The sequence below is a fragment of the Salminus brasiliensis genome, chromosome 3, assembly GCF_030463535.1.
Source record: "Salminus brasiliensis chromosome 3, fSalBra1.hap2, whole genome shotgun sequence".
NCBI classification, from domain to species: Eukaryota; Metazoa; Chordata; class Actinopteri; order Characiformes; family Bryconidae; genus Salminus; species Salminus brasiliensis.
The window spans coordinates 300,065-319,426 of record NC_132880.1 but is presented as its reverse complement, the minus strand read 5'-3'; the positions used below and the strand labels follow the sequence as shown (position 1 = coordinate 319,426).

Genomic DNA, 19,362 nt, shown 5'->3' with positions numbered 1-19,362 from the left:
AGTAGTCTAAAAAAGACTAATATCAAATTAAATAAATGTAAATATGAAACCCTTTGTTTAACTTATGTAAATAGTACTTCACCAAAACCCTGTTGTTAATATTATAATAATAATAGTTAATAATAATCATAATCATAATAATAATAGTTAATAATAATAATAATAATTTTGTTGTTGTAATAATGCCAAGCCACGAGTCGCTTTGCCGCTACAGGACAGCAGAGGGCGCCGCGAACCGCGCCAGCTGTTTCCTAACAGGTCCGTTGGATTTGCGCTCCGCGTTTCTGCCCGGACAGAAGAGAAGTGAACACCGCTGCTGCAGCACGGAGGCGCTGGTCGCGCTGTGGCTTTAATAACTTACAGTAAAATCAGTTATTTCACTTTAATATACTTTAATTCTGACTTTATTTAAATCAGCAACACCGCAGAGGACTCAGCATGTCTGACAACGAGGACAAGTAAGTGTTTTACAGCGGTGAGAGAGGAGTTAGTGAGAGAGCAGGCGGTGCAGTAGCATTAGCATTAGCATTAGCATTAGCATTAGCATCTCCATATCAACAACAGCAGCAGCAGAGATCCTCCATTAAATCACTGCTGTAGAGGTTACTGACCCCCCCTGCCCTCTAATCTACACCTCATTAACATTCAGAATAATGATAACTTACAGAACCCTCATGTCTTAAACGGATGTGGAGGATGTGTGATAAACCCAGTGTAAACAAATGTAGTGTATTATGTGCTGCTGATAAACTTATCACAGAATAAAACAGCTAAGATTAATACTAATATTACAGTTCAGAAGAGTGACGTGGTTTAACGTGTTTCTCTGGGTGGGGGTTTGGAGATCTGTGGTTATGTGGGCTGTGTCAGTGCTGTCGGTCTGATGGATGTGAAGGCCGAGCTGAACCCTCCCCTGTCTGTGTTCCAGCTTTGATGATGGAGATTTCGATGATGTGGAGGAGGACGAGGGGCTGGATGACCTGGAGAATGTGGAGGATGTAAGAGCTCTGTTCTCAGGCTGTGCTCCGGGCACTGCGGCGGTTCGGTTTCCTGTGCTCTAGTCTGCTTAAGTCAAGTCAAGTCAAGTCAAATTTATTAGTAGAGCTTTTTACAACTGTTGTCGTCACAAAGCAGCTTTACATAATTATTACTTAATAAAGAACAGAGACAGAGAAGAAAGAAGAAATAACATGAAGTCACCTCATGATGGTCAGAAAGTGTGGGGCTCATTAGCCGTTTAATCAGAAACCCCTGCCGTGGAGTAAATTGCACGCTTACAAACACTTTACTATATGGTTTGTGTTTAAGAGATGTCAGTGGTGTGGCTGGGGTTTATATACGTGTGTGTGTGTGTGTCTCAGGAAGATCAGGAAAACGTGCAGATTCTCCCCGCCGGAGAGGGTCAGCAGGCGAATCAGAAGAGAATCACCACAGCTTACATGACCAAATATGAGAGAGCCAGAGTACTGGGCACCCGAGCGCTGCAGATTGCGTAAGTACACACACACACACACACCCCGAAAATGGGACTATTGGTGACGACAGCACTGTAGGACATGCCAGATCAGGAACCGGTCAAGAAAGCAGATTCATTCAGCTGTTAAAAGGCAGGCAGATGTTAACCGTAATAACTGAGTGACTTCACTTCCTGTCTCACAGGATGTGTGCTCCAGTGATGGTGGAGTTGGAGGGAGAGACAGACCCGCTGCAGATTGCCATGAAGGAGCTCAAGTACGGTCACTGCCTCTTCTGCACCTACATAATAATAATAATAATAATAATAATAAAGGAGTATGAATCTTTCTTTTTATCTTTCAGTTTGAGAGGAAGTGTGAGAGTCTCTAGTGGATGTTGATGCTGTTGCTGTGTAAAGGCACTTACTGTACATCAGTGTTCAGGGGATGTTTATGTGGTGTTGTGTTTGTGTGGCAGGAGCAGGAAGATCCCCATCATCATCCGCAGGTATCTGCCCGACGGGAGCTACGAGGACTGGGGCTGTGATGAGCTCATCATTTCAGACTAGATCATCTATACACACACACACACACTTACACACCAACACACTCTCAGCACAGCACAAACATCCCTAAGGAGATGGAAACTCTTAAGTATAGAACTGCGCTCAGAAACTTTGTTCTCTCTCATTTTGGGTTGTAGAGGTTTTGCAAGTATTGCTCTCTCCACTAGAGGGAGCCAGTCCCTTTTACACAGCGCTGACTCGTTTTCTTTCAGTGAATTTTAGTTTGTTTTATTAATGAAGCCATTAAATGTTTTGTATTAAGAGTAGTGTTGTGTTGTCTCTGTTCTGCGTTGGAGCTAAACACAGTGTTATGACTCTTCAGTGTCCCGCAAGGTTTAAGAGGCTGGTGGAAACCCAGAGAAACCTCTCAGTCAGAGAGCAAAATCTCAGCTCACATTTGCTTTGTAATTATCAGGCATTTATTTTTTCTTATCTCTCTAACATGAACACAATCACAGTCGATTATATAAAATAAAGGTATTCAGTCTAATTCATGAGCACTCATGCCTTTACACTTATAGCACACACTACTTAATCTTGCTGTGATTTACAGGTTTTACAGAACGGCAGGTTACCAGTACAGGACTAAAGAGAGGTTGTCACCTGTGACACTTCTCTTTTTACCTGCTGGAATCTGAGGTTTTGACTTTAGCCAGGAATTTGAAGACTTCAAACTTCAATGTTTCTCCCCTTTCTGCATTAAAAGCACCAGAATTAGGTTCTAATAACATTAATATCCAGTAAGAAGTTCTAATATCATTAATATCCAGTATGAAGCTCTAATATCATTAATATCCAGTATGAAGTTCTAATAACATTAATATCCAGTATGAAGCTCTAATAGCATTAATATCCAGTATGAAGCTCTAATAACATTAATATCCAGTATGAAGCTCTAAAAACATTAATATCCAGTATGAATTTGGTATTAGTGTATATAAATCAATAGCAGTATTAATAAGGTGAGTGTAGATTAGCGTGTATATAAGATCAGTCTGAAACTGATTAGAACAGAGCTGTGAATCTCTCTCTCTCTCTCTCTCTCTCTCTCTCTCTCTCTCTCTCTCTCTCTCTCTCCCCCCTCCCTCCCTCACCGTCCCCACCTCCCTTCTGCCCCTCCTCCCCCCACCCCTTTCTGAGCTGAATGGTTCTCTTTGTGTAGTGTAAAGTATCACAGCCGATTAAATGAGGGGAATTAGGAATCAGGCTTAGCCTCCAACACACACACACACACACTTACAGGAATGTGTGCAGAGAGAGCATGGGACTGTGCTGGCCTAAAAGACACTCACGTCCAGCCCCAAGGGCTGCTGGGAAAGTTCTGGGAGTCTCTCTCTTTGTTTATTATCTAATATCAGAGCTGTAACATAAATCTGAGCCTAAAATCAGACACACCGTAACTACCTATGCCTTCTCTAGACCCCGCCCACTAATGTGCTCTTCTATAGTCTACTGTGGGCTATGGTTGCACAAGCTTAAGAGAAACCTGGTAAACAAGCTCCAATTTAGAGCTTCATTAATATTCACCCTAATGAGAGACTGTAGCTCCGCCTCCTCAGTGTATATCACAATACCTACATTTAGAGCGTTATTAATATTCACCCTAATGAGAGACTGTAGCTCCGCCTCCTCAGTGTATATCACAATACCTACATTTAGAGATATTAATATTCACCCTAATGAGAGACTGTAGCTCCGCCTCCTCAGTGTATATCACAATACCTACATTTAGAGCGTTATTAATATTCACCCTAATGAGAGACTGTAGCTCCTCCTCCTCAGTGTATATCACAATACCTACATTTAGAGCGTTATTAATATTCACCCTAATGAGAGACTGTAGCTCCGCCTCCTCAGTGTATATCACAATACCTACATTTAGAGCGTTATTAATATTCACCCTAATGAGAGACTGTAGCTCCTCCTCCTCAGTGTATATCACAATACCTACATTTAGAGCGTTATTAATATTCACCCTAATGAGAGACTGTAGCTCCGCCTCCTCAGTGTATATCACAATACCTACATTTAGAGCGTTATTAATATTCACCCTAATGAGAGACTGTAGCTCCGCCTCCTCAGTGTATATCACAATACCTACATTTAGAGCGTTATTAATATTCACCCTAATGAGAGACTGTAGCTCCTCCTCCTCAGTGTATATCACAATACCTACATTTAGAGTTATTAATATTCACCCTAATGAGAGACTGTAGCTCCACCTCCTCAGTGTATATCACAATACCTACATTTAGAGCGTTATTAATATTCACCCTAATGAGAGACTGTAGCTCCGCCTCCTCAGTGTATATCACAATACCTACATTTAGAGCGTTATTAATATTCACCCTAATGAGAGACTGTAGCTCCTCCTCCTCAGTGTATATCACAATACCTACATTTAGAGCGTTATTAATATTCACCCTAATGAGAGACTGTAGCTCCTCCTCCTCAGTGTATATCACAATACCTACATTTAGAGCGTTATTAATATTCACCCTAATGAGAGACTGTAGCTCCTCCTCCTCAGTGTATATCACAATACCTACATTTAGAGCGTTTTTTACTGTTTGTAGATTTCAGGTCGACTTTACTGATGGCATTTTTACACTACCTCACCTCTAATCTGCAGTATATATTATAGATGTGTGTAAGTGTGAGTGTGTGTGTGTATGTATGTGTGTGTGTGTGTGTGGGTGTGTGTGTGAGTGTGTGTGTGAGATGCAAGATACACAACAAGAACAGGTTTTCATACAAAAGCAGACAAAATGAGCTTTATTTAGTGAAGGAGGGTCGTTAGTGTCTACGCTGTTCCACCCTGTTATTCACACCTTTACCGGCGCACAATAGAAAAGAGCATACAGCGAGTACGCAACACAACAAAACACACGTCACGTCAGAGACACGAGAAACCGAACAATTAAGAGTGAAGAAAAACAAATACCAGCAAATATAAATAGATCTGTAATATATAACAAGCTCCGCCCACTGTAGGATGCAGGCCCTAAAATTGAGTTTCTGTATTTTTTATTATAATACGACTAAATAAAGACCAACAAAAGTCAAAATCAGAAGAAAAGAAAGGAAGTAAAAAAAGGAAGTTAAAACATCAGTTAAATAAAAACCACCTGTCAAATAAACCTCGGGTCAGTCAGCGCTTCAGACTGTGTGGGCTCCTCGTATGACTCCACAGCGATCAGCCACAGCATTAAAACCACCTGCCTAATATTGACTAGGCCCCCATTGCGCTGCCTGACCGGTTGAGGCATGGACTCCACAACACCTCTGAAGGTGTCCTGCTGTGGGATCTGGTGCCAAGACTAACGTCAGCAGCAGATACTTTCAGTCCTGTAAGGTGTGAGGTGGGCGGAGCCTCCATGAGCATCAGTGAGCCCTGACCCCATCATGGAAGGATTGGTTGTCCTTTCTTGGAGCACTGTTGGTAGGTGCTGACCACTGCATATTGGGGTGAACACCCCACAAGACCTGCCTGATGTTCTGGAGATGTTCTGACCCGGTCATTTATCTAGAACCTCACAGTTTGGTTCTGGTCAAAGTGTCTCACCTTCAAGATCTGACTGCTCACTCGCTGTCTGATAGATCTGCTGTACGACAGCAGAGCGCAGAGTAAACAGGCTGACCGTCGGCCTTCCTCAGAGCAGCTGCACGCTTGAAACCAAACAACCCAATGGATTATGGGTATTCCACATCTGTTTAGTGCACATCTGTTTAGTGCACACTGTATTTTACAGTGCATTGTGGGATTGGGGTGGAAGATACTGCACTACGTTTTCAGACACCGCTACAAAAGTAGTGCACTATATAGTGAATAGGGCACAGCTGTTATTCACTTCCTCTGTCAGTGGTTCTAATGTTATGGCTGATCAGTGTATGTCTGAATTACATTTCACATCATCATCATCATCATCATCATCATTACTATTATTGCGTTCTCTGATACGTCTGATATTTCTGGCACTTGCGAATGAATCGTTCACATTGTTTGATAGAAACCTCTGATCTAGTCTACTACAGGCACATGCGGTGGACAGTAAGGCAAATCCATCATGGTCTCGACCGTTTGGCGTCCAGTGTCCTCTCTCCGTCTCTGCTCACGCTAATACAACAAAGAAAGGCATCAAACAACAGCTGTTACAGGACTACTGTAAAATCTACACGTCTATCTCCGACACTAATATACACACATCTCCGAACGGCAGTTACCAAAAGGCAGGACAGTGGTGGTGGTGCTTCAGTGTAGCTATGGCAACGACAACAACAACAAAATAAACAACAACAACAACAACAGTAAAGATTATAACAAAGGAGTGTTTATATATTTATATAAACAAAAATGGCCTCGTTTTGGTTAATAGGAAAGAATTATTAATTCATAAAAAAGAGATGATGGCGTAACTGTACAGGTGAGACGGTCAGTTCAGGTGGGTGGAGGCAGCGCTCCGTCCGGTCAGTGCTGGAGAAAATACCACCACTCCAAATCTGGCCAAACTGGAGCGGAAAGAATGGACCATTGGGCCGAGTGGAGGGAGTGTTGGGGGGAGGGTGTTGGGGGGCACTGAGGGGCTTGGCTGAAGGTAGTGGGCTAACAGTGCGGCTGCTGGACTTCTCTGTGTGTAAAGTTTTGGTCTCAAACCTTTGGTCAGGAACGTGAGCTGAAACTGCAGCAGTTATACGATGTGCTGTTTTCTGTATTTGTGGCCTGAGAGTGTGTGTGTGTGAGAGTGTGTGTGTGTGTGTGTGTGTATGAGAGTGTGTGTGTGTGTGTGTGTGTGTATGAGTGTGTGAGAGAGAGAGTTTGACTCTATTTACTCTATTTCAGCAGTAATTGTCATTTTTACACTTTTCCCCCCAAACGTTCCCCTCAGCCGGGGCATGCATGGCAGAGGTTTGGCTTTGATGTTTGGTGTCTGAAAGGTGGTTCCTTTAACATTAGCACTTAAGTACTCGGCACTTTAAGCAGTGGTACTGCAGCTGGTTGCTAGGGTGTTGTTACTTGGTTGCTGTGGTGGCTCCAGTGGAGTTTGTCTTTATGGTCTAAGTTGTTGGTATATTGTTCTTATGTAGTTGCTATGGTATTTCAAATGGTTGCTTGGGTCTCAAAACATAACTGCTGTGATATCTCAGGTGGTTGCTGAGCAGTTATTATGGTATCTTAGCTGGTTGCTAGGTGTTGGTACATAGCAGCTCAGGTGCCTCAGGTGGTTTCTAGGTGGTTGAGGGGTGGTTGCTAGGCAATTACTATGGCTTCTTTAGGTGGTTCCTAGGGTGTTGGTATATGGCTGCTGTGGTACCTTAGGCGGTTGCCAGGGTGATTAGATAGTTTTTATAGTAGTCTGGTTGATATTCCCTTCTTATGCGGTTTCATGAGTGTTGTAAGTGGTTGATAGGATGTTAGTACATGGCTGCTGTGGTACCTCGGCCGGTTGCAGACACTCGCTATGGTATCTTAGGTGATTGCTATGGTGTCGCTAAGACGTTGGTACGGGATTACAGGAGGTTGCTTAAAAGTAAAGAACCAAACATCAAACACCAGACATGTCTTGGCTGAAACTTGTTAAAAGGAGGGAAGTTTGTTGTTTTTGATGAACTTTCACTTCAAAGGTTCTGTTTGTTTTTGATCACCACCAGAGTGTATTAATGTAACGCACTCACACCACTCTGCTAATGTGTGATAGTGTGTGGTGTGAGTTACACTGTTACCCCATAAGTGACCTGTTCTCTATGCCGCCCTCGCTCTTGTCCTAATGTCCTAAATCAGGTCCATTTTATCCATCTTCATCGTTTTCCTCATCCTCATCCTCATCATCTTTATCCCCATGCATTAGTCTCTGACAGGGTGTGTGTGTGTGTGTGTGATTGTGGTGTATCAGAGTTGCTTCCACATTCAAGCCATTCAGTTCCTATTTAGGCTGATATCCTCATCATCATCATCATCATCATCATCATCACCACCACCATCATCATCCCTACGCCTGTGCCTATGTGTCCGTCTCTGGCGGGGTGTGTTCATGTGTGTGGGTGTGTTTGTCACGGTCGAGAGAGTGTGGTGTACACCGGCTGTTCCCAGTGGGTGGGGCTGTGTGACTGGGGGCCAGAGGCGGGGTCAGTGATGGCAGTGTAAAGAGGCCGCTGGGCGGGACCCATGTAAGAAAAGGCGGAGTAGAGGCCAGATGCCTGGCTGGAGTGGGCGTAGTAGGAGCTGGACGCTTGGTGCTCAGCATAATCGGCAAATGGTGCCGCCCTGGTGGCCAGTGAAGGGAAGGCGGAGCTGTAGTGCGGCAGGCTGAGCGGTGTGTAGGTCACATGGGACCCGGTGGGCGTGGCTTCACTGGTAAAATGCGTCTCGCTCTTGATCTGTGTCTTCCCGCCACTGTCCGAGCCCAAGTGCTGCTGCTGTTTGGACAGCCAGGTAGCTGAGTGACCGCTAGCTGCCGCTAGCGCTGAGGAGATCCCGTAGGAGTAAGGGGTGGAGCTTGAGCTGGCAGACGACCCAGAGCCCTGCTGGTGGTGGCCGTTGGGTGGCAGGTACTGGTCGAACTCATTAACATCGAAGGGCTCCATGTTGGCCATCACCTCGTGGCTGATCTCGCCAATGTCCACATTTCCGAAGTCGATGTGCGGTTTGCCGCTGCCGGATGCAGAAGAAGAGGTGGAGCTTCCATCCGACCCCACACCTAGAGCACTTCGGCTGCTAGCCCCACCCTCTCTTTTCCCCTCACCTGATTTGCCGCCCTGGAGCTCTGTTTTGGGAGTGGTGGGAGGGGTTGGGGGGCTGTGGTTTGGACCTGGATCAATAAAAACATTTTGATTAGAGGAAATGCTTTAGGCCTTAAGAGACAGAAGCCATATCGCCCCCTATATTCCGTATAATGTATTACAATTCGTCAGAATGACAATTAGAATCAGATGAACATTATAGAGCATTATAGAGCGCCCCCTCCATTTCCTGTAGTGTAAAGTGACAAGATGTACTGACAGTGCATATGTTGTAGGATGTACACTCTCAGTTGTGATGCGTTTTTTCCCAATTCCAGTCCTGTGGATCCCATGCTCTGCACATTTTTGTGTTTTCCCCTAATCTAATGCACCTGATTCTGCTCATCATCTAATTATCAGGGACTTTATGAGCTGGGTCACGCGAGCAGCAGCAGGATGGCACAAAAATGTGCAGAGCATCAGGTCTCCAGGATTGGGACCAATAACCATTATACTGTGAAAAATACTGAACTGGGTTCTTGTGTGTCCTCATTTTGAGCCTCGTACAGTTGTGTGAAGTGTCTGGACCCAGTGGAGCTTCATAGAGGAACCAGGTGGATGTTCAGTGCTGTTAGTTAACTGGTTTTATCAGTGATGTTGTCTATCAGTCGGTGATGTTACCGAATGACTCATGTCAATCAAATCGTGTTTGTGCTTGCTTGATATATTTACCATTAACTCCCAGCGCTGTCTACCGCGTCGCTATGGTAACAGGAAATACTCTGGCTAACGTGGGACTGTATTTACATTTGTGCACCCTCTGTGTGATGACCGTTATCGTGCCTGTGAGCGGAGCCAGTGCCTCACCTGCAGCGTGTGGGTGGTGTCCATCAGCCAGGGGAGACCCCGCCCCCCCTCCATGGGCCACCTCCAGGTGGAGGCTCTTGTAATGCGATTGGCTGTGGCTGACCTCGGAGTCCGTGTGGCCGTCCTGCTCGGAGCTGGACCCAGGTTTACCGTTCTTGCGTCTGCGGGGCTGATATTTATACTCTGGGTAATCCTTCTTATGCTGCTTCCTCAGACGCTCCGCCTCCTCGATAAACGGCCTCTTATCGTTCTCGTTCAGCAGCCTGAGACACACAAACACACAAGCTTTGTTTAACACAGTCTAATGAGGTAAATCAGGAGACTGTACGAGGTTTGAAAGACAGCTGGTTTGATTTTAGCTCATTTTAACTGACTGTCAACAACAGTTTCACAGTCTCAAGCTTTTAGTGGCAGGCCGCTCACAGCAAGCAGCTAAAATAGACCTGAAGCATAGAATTGCACTTTATACACACACACACACACACACACACACACACACACACACACACACATTTGGTGTGGAATTCTTATTGTTAGTTGTGATGATTTTTAATTACAGATTCAGGAAAGGAGATCAAAAAGGAAATCAGAAGTTTATGTCATTTTCTTTTTAATTAAAATAAAATGACAAAAAATAAAAGAAAGAAATCTAATAAATATCATAAATACAAATCCCCCCACCCCGCCCCACTAATGCCAAAAACATCACAGTGTCATAGACAGTGTTGTAGACAGTGTTATAGACAGTGTTATAGACAGTGTTATAGACAGTGTCATAGACAGTGTTGTAGACAGTGTTATAGACAGTGTTATAGACAGTGTTGTAGACAGTGTTATAGACAGTGTTATAGACAGTGTTATAGACAGTGTTGTAGACAGTGTTATAGACAGTGCTGTAGGCAGTGTTATATACAGTGCTGTAGACAGTGTTATAGACAGTGTTATAGACAGTGTTATAGACAGTGCTGTAGACAGTGTTGTAGACAGTGTTATAGACAGTGTTATAGACAGTGTTGTAGACAGTGTTATAGACAGTGTTGTAGACAGTGTTATAGACAGTGTTGTAGACAGTGTTGTAGACAGTGTTATAGACAGTGCTGTAGGCAGTGTTATAGACAGTGTTGTAGACAGTGTTATAGACAGTGTTATAGACAGTGTTATAGACAGTGTTGTAGACAGTGTTATAGACAGTGTTATAGACAGTGTTATAGACAGTGCTGTAGGCAGTGTTATATACAGTGCTGTAGACAGTGTTATAGACAGTGTTGTAGACAGTGTTGTAGACAGTGTTATAGACAGTGCTGTAGGCAGTGTTATAGACAGTGTTGTAGACAGTGTTATAGACAGTGTTATAGACAGTGTTATAGACAGTGCTGTAGACAGTGTTATAGACAGTGTTATAGACAGTGCTGTAGGCAGTGTTATAGATAGTGCTGTAGACAGTGCTGTAGACAGTGTTATAGACAGTGTTATAGACAGTGCTGTAGACAGTGTTATAGACAGTGCTGTAGACAGTGTTATAGACAGTGTTATAGACAGTGTTGTAGACAGTGTTATAGACAGTGTTATAGACAGTGCTGTAGACAGTGTTATAGACAGTGTTATAGACAGTGCTGTAGACAGTGCTGTAGACAGTGTTATAGACAGTGTTATAGACAGTGTTATAGACAGTGCTGTAGACAGTGTTATAGACAGTGTTATAGACAGTGCTGTAGACAGTGTTATAGACAGTGTTATAGACAGTGCTGTAGACAGTGTTATAGACAGTGCTGTAGGCAGTGTTATAGACAGTGTTGTAGACAGTGTTATAGACAGTGTTATAGACAGTGCTGTAGACAGTGTTATAGACAGTGTTATAGACAGTGCTGTAGGCAGTGTTATAGACAGTGTTGTAGACAGTGTTATAGACAGTGTTATAGACAGTGTTACAGTAGCCTCGTTTCAGTGCTGGTGGGTTCCTAATGTCTCATCATTAACTAACGAGCTGAATGACAAGCATTACAGCACACACACACACACTCTCTAGCACAGTGTGTGTTTTAGAGGCGATGTTGACCGTTGGGCCGGTCAGCGCTGGTGCTGGTGAGGATTGTCCTCGTGAGCCGCTGCTGTTCATGTTAATCTGGCCAGGCTGGACTGTGTTTGGACCAGCGTGCTTAACGTTCCCAGAAAGGTCACAGAGAGTGTGTGTGTGTGAGCCAAACACTCCACTGTCCGTCCTGCTTCAGTGCCAGCTCTGTTTACCCCCCAAAACAACAGCCACAGCGGCCCCTCAGCGCAACTGTGTGTGTGTGTGTGTGTGTGTGTGTGTGCAATGAGCTGTTTCAGGCCTTCAAACCCACCCGATTCAAATAATACACCGTACCTCTCATCATTAACAATGGTAGTCCTCTACACACTCTTCTGTTTGTTTGTAAATAAATAATTACAGTTTTTTATTATTACTTATACTTCGGACAAAAGTATTGGGACATCTGCTCATTCTTCTGAAATCAAGGGTATTAAAGAGCTGATCCTGCTTTTATTGGAGTAACTGTCTCTACTGTCCAGAGAAGAAGACTTTCTACTAGATTCTGGAGTAGAGCATTGCTGTGAGGATTTGATTGCATTCAGTGCTAAGAGTGCTAGTGAGGTCAGGATGCTGAATGATGATCACCACCCCACCTCATCACCCCCACCTCATCCCAAAAGTACTGGATGGAGCTCCACCACCATCACTCCAGAGAACACAGTTCTTCCACTGCTCCACAGCTCCTCAATGCTGGGGGGCTTTATACCCCTCTAGCCCACGCCTGGCATTATTAGGCAGCATGGAGCCAATAGGGTCATGATGTTGATCTGCTCCAGAGAGTCCTATTCTATTGGCAGTACTTCTTCTCTACAGGGACTAGACAAGCTGTGTGTGCATTTGCACATCTGTGTCAGCAATAAGTGCATCTTAAAGTAGCTGAATGCATGTAGTGTAGCTTGTAAAGTTTTTTGTTTTGTTTACTGAATTCTGAATGAAATACTGAAATGACCTTTGACCTCACCTCCACAGTTTGCCCAGTGTCTTGCTGAGCTCTGCATTGTGCAGGTGCGGGTACTGGTCAGCCAGTTTCCGGCGCGCCGCTTGCGCCCACACCATGAAGGCATTCATCGGCCTCTTGACGTGCGGCTTGCTCTTGCTGCCCGAGTTGACGCGGACCGGCATGGGCACCAGCGTCCAGTCGTAGCCATTCAGCACCTGGCTGACCGCCTCACGGATCCCGATGGGAAAGCGGTCGTCTTCCTCTTCCGATTTCGGGAGACCGCCGGACACCCTGGAGGCCTCCTCGCCGCTCAGTTGCGCCTGTTGGCCAGGCAGGGGGGAGTCGCCCCCACCCGCAGCGTGGGATGAGTGACCAGGGGACATGGAATGACCGTCATCCGAAACTCCTGGACTCATCTCCACCTCAGACAGACTCTGCTCCTCTCCGGACATCTTCGCTCACACTCTCTCAGGACAGAACTTCCACACGGCTGCTGGACTGTAGCGCTCTCTCAGCTGGACACCGTCCACTTGATTTGGAGACTGAATCAAGGTCTTAGTGTTTAATCTGTGTTTGTTTGTGTCTGTCAACCCTTTACTGGGCTGTTTTGGCCATGTGGGCGACTCTGTTCCCTCATAAAGTCCTTTCCATTCGTGTGACGTCTCTTCATGCAATCTCCCCTCAAACACCTCCACTGAAAGATCTGCTGAACTGCCCTGAAAAGAAAAACAGTAGAAGGAGGTTTAACCTCAAGAAAGCCTTGCTATATCTGTAACTGACCCCTAGCTCACTATGTAGGAAAATACTGTACAGAGAACTGACCAGATTAGTCCAATATGGAGACACCCTTGTCCCCTATAAATCACATCCTTGTTCCCTAACGGGGTCTAGATCATTTTGTAAGGTGTCCCTTAGAGTATATATATATATATATATTTAGATGCATATGTGTATATATTCCAGCATGTATTATATATTATATTCAATAATAATAATATTATAATATATTTTTTTAGATTATTATTGAATATAATATATAATGCATGCTGGAATATATATATATATATATTCTAGTCTGCCTTGTAGAAAAAAAATAATTCAATTTAATAATGTGATATTTGCAATAATGTAATAATAATAATAATAATAATAATAATAATTAGAAATCTCTTTGTAGTAAACTGTTCCACTTTTGGTACATATGATATACAGTTTTAATTCATTTCTGAGAATTCCTACATTGGGAAACTATGGACTACACTTAGCGCTACAAGCCCTTCGTCTCCAGTAAAGACGGATATATAAAGGCCCTGATTAGCCCTCTAGCAGCTGCGTTCTGTGATAGCAGGCAGATCTCTGTTCAAATGAAACGTCTAGACTGTTCATACGTCACGTCACAGATTTTCTGGAAGGATTGAGTGTCCTAATGTTTCAGTAAATCTGGTCATTTTTATAATGTAATTAGGCCACTCATTTTTGATAGCATTCGTAGGAAAGGGGGGGGGGGTCATTCCAGCGCGCTAGGCTAATACATTTAGTCACACTAGAAAATGGCTGACTAGATTTACTGGAATGTTGGGACACTTCAGCCCTTCAGGAAACATCAGAAATAAACTACACACTCATCCTGTAGCATCGAGCTAACTGCTAACGCACTGGCTGCATGAATAGACCTTAGCCAAAGCAGCCTAGCAGCACAGAGACAGACGCCATGTTAGCCCTCATTCAGACGGTAGTCCCCTCAGCTGAAGCAGCCTTCAGCCCTGCAGTGATCGGGGATTGATTTGAGACAGCCGTCACTGAACTCCCTCCTTAGCATCTAATGTAGAGCTACAGAGCGAGCCTGGTCAGGTGGAGCTATCGCCACGAGCGCAGCAGAAGGCCCAGCTAAATGAATTCATAATTCATTTCAGTATTTCAGGGCCACGTCGCAATCACACGGTGGCGTCAGTGTGCCCCGGCCGCCGCGGTGCACGCGTGTGTGTGTTATTCTAGCTTAGGCCTGTCTCCCGCTAACAAGCTACTGTTTAAGGTTTGGCAGTTATTGCAAGCTCCCCGGAGGGAGAGTGCTGGAATAATCCGCGTCCGCAGCAGCACAGGGCCCCGCTTCATACGGCCCCGGCTGGGTAAACACGCGGGCGGGCCGCTGCAGGAAACACTAACCACGCATGTGTGTGTGTGTGTGTGTGTGTGTGTTTGTGCCACTGAATTGGTCAGTGTTCGCTGGTAGAGGCCTGAGCTGTAGCTTTCTGCGTGGCTACATGCTATTTTGCTCTGTCCAGATCCATTACAGCTCAGATCTGAAGACACTTCACTTTCGTCGAGTTTTGATTTTGAGCTCCAGTCGTCACCAGTGTTAGCAAATAAAGATTTCTCTGAAGAAAAAACGTTTTTTCCGTAGCGACACTTTAAAAAATCTCATTTTTGAATATGTTAAAATGTTAATCACATGTAAACAATACAGTGCTTATTATAATGCGTTTATAAACGTTTGTGTCACTTAATTTATGCAGATGTGCTGGTAAACGTTGCTGGTAAACTAAGCTGCAGCTTTATTTACAGCTCTGTACAGAACTACAGCTTGATTTGACACTTTAGCCTCACATTTAGCCTCACATTTAGCCTCACATTTAGCTTTCTTTCTCCAGTATTAGCATCCAAAAGCTAGTTCTGTGACCTGAACTCTCCTAAAAACCTAAATCTGCAGTTCTCATATGAGACGTTTCCTCATTAATGAAGTAGGACAGTTTTACTAAACTCTGGGACACTCGGCCCTTCTTGGAAATTTCCGACCTCAAATGTAAACCCTGTACAGCCGCTAACCGCTCTCCGACTAGGTGACCAGCCTAGACCGACTATAGCAAACTGAAGAAGTCAGAAGGTACGGAGAGCTTTCGGTTCTGCTGTTGAGCTGTTCTGCTCAGTCTAGAACCACGACAGCCGGGCCCGACTACTCTTCATCTTCACAGTTCCAGCATTAGCACTAAAAGCTAACTTTACACACTAGCACACACTAAAAACACTGAAGCTCAAATAAGAGACTAATTTCTTGACTAATTCAGATATTTGATAGAGTTACTGAAATATTAGGACACTCGAACCTTCTGGGAAATGTTCTTCCCTTCCCATTTAATGGAAATATGACTGCTACCTGCTCACTGACGGACTAGATGACTAGCTTTCAGTCTATATTGTACCACAGCTCTGTTCGAGCTTAGATTGTACGTCTTCAAACCCTAATATATGTTCATTTCTGAATAAAAGCGACCAAATTCACAGAATCAACACAGAGAAACTTGATTATCTGTTATTCATTCATTTCTATATTGTGTATATACTGCGTAAATATATGCTATTTCATTCTTTACTATTTTTTTTTTGTTAAATATTATATCTGACTGTATTTTTAATCTTATTTCTTTCTTTATTTAATGTGTTTGTTTTATTTTTCTATTATATATTTTTTTTTTTTTTTTACTTTAACTTTAGATTATTGTTTTATATTTATTTTAGATTTTATTTCAGACTGTTTTGGTTTTGTTTGTTTTTTATAGCTCATTGTTTCATGTGATCGGGCAGTTAGCATTTCCCTGCTAGTTGTACTGTGTTTGTGTTCACTGGTTCACTGGAATACTGGAACACGGGTCAACTGGAAAACTTGTTACACTGCACATTAACAAAATACACACCACAGCAGCAAGCTAAGCGCTAACTTTGCCGTGTAGACACACCTTAGGAAATGTGTGCTGAATTGACCAGTGTTTGCTCGCTACAACCTCATTCACTCTGTCTATTCACTCCCACCCGACCGCTACAGCTTAGCTTCTCTTTTAGCCTCACGGCACATCTACAGACATCAGTACACTCTCAGCTCTCAGCTGTAACACGCTTTAACCTGGTTCTGCGCAATGGTCAGTAACTGAACTGTAGAAGCTGGAGATTCAGGAGTAGGGTTACCCTGCGAGCTCTCTCTCCATCCTCCAGCACTCTTTTAATCACACCACAGAGTGAAGGGATCGCATCACAGAGAGTGACACCCAAGACCAGGCCGTCACTAAGACAGCAGAGCTCAGGAGGCCGCAGAAGAGCCTGACCCCTACGCTCATCAATTCATTATCAATACCAGCATAACACACACACTCCAGCACACTCCACTATAGTACAGTCACAGTCATATTTAAACCGCTCATCCCCAGAACCATTCCAGAACCATTCCAGAACCATTCCAGAACCATTGCCTATTTCAAACCTATTCCAGGGCTAATTATATACCATATATCTTCTTCTGTATGTTTGCCGGATGTTAATGTAATCTTATTGGTCTAAATCATCTCTTCAATTATTGTTATTTAATGTATGTAATTATTTACTGTGTGTGTGTGTGTGGGGGTGTGTGTGTGTGTGTGTGTGGGGGTGGGTGTCCTCCCCCTCTTGCTGAGCTGAACAGAGCTGTAGTGTTCAGTAGGGGTTTTAATGTGGGTGTAGAGCTACTGAAACTCCAGCACTGCAACACTACATACATATGCTATACTACACCATCTATACTGCACCATCTATACTACACTATCTATACTACACCGTCTATACTACACCATCTATACTACACCAGCCATACTACACCATCTATACTGCACCATCTATACTACACCATCTATACTACTCTATCTATACTACACCAGCCATACTACACCATCTATACTACACCATCTATACTACTCTATCTATACTACACCAGCTATACTACACCAGCTATACTACACCATCTATACTACTCTATCCATACTACACCATATATACACCATATATTCTATACTACACCGTCTATACTACACCATCTATACTTCACCATCTATACTACACTATCTATACTACACCATCTATACTACACTATCTATACTACACAATCTATACTATACTATCTATACTACATCATCTATACTACACGGTCTATACTACACCATCTATACTTCACCATCTATACTACACTATCTATACTACACCATCTATACTATACTATCTATACTACACCATCTATACTACACCGTTTACTACACCATCTATACTTCACCATCTATACTACACTATCTATACTACACCATCTAATCTATACTATCTATACTACACCATCTATACTACACCATCTATACTTCACCATCTATACTACACTATCTATACTACACCATCTATACTATACTATCTATACTACACCATCTATACTACACCGTTTACTACACCATCTATACTTCACCATCTATACTACACTATCTATACTACACCATCTATACTATACTATCTATACTACACCATCTACACTACACCGTTTACTACACCATCTATACTTCACCATCTATACTACACTATCTATGCTACACCATCTATACTATACTATCTATACTACAACATCTATACTACACCGTCTGTACTACACCAGCTATACTACACCAGCTATACTACACCATCTATACTACACCATATATTCTATACTACATATATTCTACACCATCTATACTACACCATCTATACTACTCTATCTATACTACACCAGCTATACTACACCAGCTATACTACACCATCTATACTACACCATATATTCTATACTACATATATTCTACACCATCTATACTACACTACAACCTCTGGACTGCATTATCTGCACTACACTACACTATCTACACTACAGCATCTCTGCGTGAATGATGCACTTGTGTTTATTGTGTATTTACAGTGTTGTTGTTTATTGTTTATTTATTGTGTTGTTGTTGTTTATTCAGCAGTATTGGACTGTGTGACCCTGTTCTGCATATTTGAGTGTCTCGCGCTCCGCTGGGTAATTCTCTAATTATGTGCCCCTAATTCCCGCGTGCCAGCCACCAAATCTGCCCCCCCCCCACTCTCTCAGGGGCAAAAACTTTCACACACACACACACACACACACACACACACACACACTCACACAGCATGAACACACACCCAACCTGAACACACACCAACTTGAACACACAATCCGAACCTGAACACACCAGACCTGAGCACACACACACACACACACCTGAAAACACACACACTAAAGCTGAACACACACTAAAGCTGAACACACACTAAAGCTGAACACACACTGGGCCGGGGTTGAGTGTGTGAGCACTGTTAGCTGTGGGTCTCACTGCTCTGCTCTGTCTGAGTAAACACTGCACTGGGTGGAAATGTACATTTAAATACAAACAAATAAACAAACAAATACATAAACAAATCAATTAAAAGCTCTTCATCTTTAAACTCTTTGCTCAATGTTGATATTAAATCAAGCATAAATTCAACAAACTAATAAACAAATGTTTAAAATATAAATAAATAAATGTATAAAGTTAATCAAGTGAAAAGCAACAGTGTTTAAATTCAGAACTGTTTATACACCCCTGTTTATTTCTCATTATATTGTTTAGTAAACGCCGTAGTAACCGTTTGAAATTACTATTATTACTATTATTATTATAATAATTATTATTATGATTAAAGTAGTATATCATATTACTATTATTATTATATTATAAAAGAATATCTTAAATACATTTTTTTTACCTTTTAAAACAAAAAAAAGTGTAAAAGTTATTAGTAAAATCCAAACTTTGCACCACAGTAATAATTATACTGATACTTTTAATAGGAATTATAATTTAACTCATATTAATATTGGCTCATCACACTGCGCGCGCCTGCTCCGCTATAGATTTAAAAGAACAACAATATTAA

At 42.9% G+C, this 19,362-nt stretch overlaps 2 protein-coding genes across 2 annotated transcripts in view; one reads left to right on the top strand and one right to left on the bottom strand.

Annotated features, from left to right (window-relative positions):
* The first annotated feature begins 295 nt into the window (after positions 1 to 295).
* Positions 296 to 2,281, top strand: polr2f (RNA polymerase II, I and III subunit F). Its single transcript, XM_072675081.1, has 5 exons — positions 296 to 458; positions 929 to 998; positions 1,362 to 1,492; positions 1,660 to 1,731; positions 1,933 to 2,281. Exons 1-5 carry the CDS (start codon positions 439 to 441, stop codon positions 2,021 to 2,023), a joined length of 384 nt encoding a protein of 127 aa, XP_072531182.1. The 5' UTR covers positions 296 to 438; the 3' UTR covers positions 2,024 to 2,281.
* Positions 2,282 to 7,976: 5,695 nt separating this feature from the next.
* The window catches only part of sox10 (SRY-box transcription factor 10), an 11,654-nt gene continuing 268 nt past the window's right edge, over positions 7,977 to 19,362 (bottom strand). Inside the window, exons 2-4 of the mRNA XM_072675067.1 lie at positions 12,637 to 13,331; positions 9,605 to 9,867; positions 7,977 to 8,826 (exon numbers count right to left, since the gene is read on the bottom strand). Coding sequence (XP_072531168.1) covers positions 8,069 to 8,826; positions 9,605 to 9,867; positions 12,637 to 13,067 — 1,452 coding nt within the window. The 5' untranslated portion in view covers positions 13,068 to 13,331 and the 3' untranslated portion in view covers positions 7,977 to 8,068. The remainder of the gene's footprint in view (positions 8,827 to 9,604; positions 9,868 to 12,636; positions 13,332 to 19,362) is intronic.

Excerpts from the sequence above, each read along its gene's own strand:
- polr2f (XM_072675081.1), top strand. The coding sequence starts at position 439 with ATGTCTGACAACGAGGACAA. Across the intron at positions 999-1,361 it reads ACCTGGAGAATGTGGAGGAT|GAAGATCAGGAAAACGTGCA; the intron begins GTAAGAGCTCTG and ends TGTGTGTCTCAG. Across the intron at positions 1,493-1,659 it reads ACCCGAGCGCTGCAGATTGC|GATGTGTGCTCCAGTGATGG; the intron begins GTAAGTACACAC and ends CCTGTCTCACAG.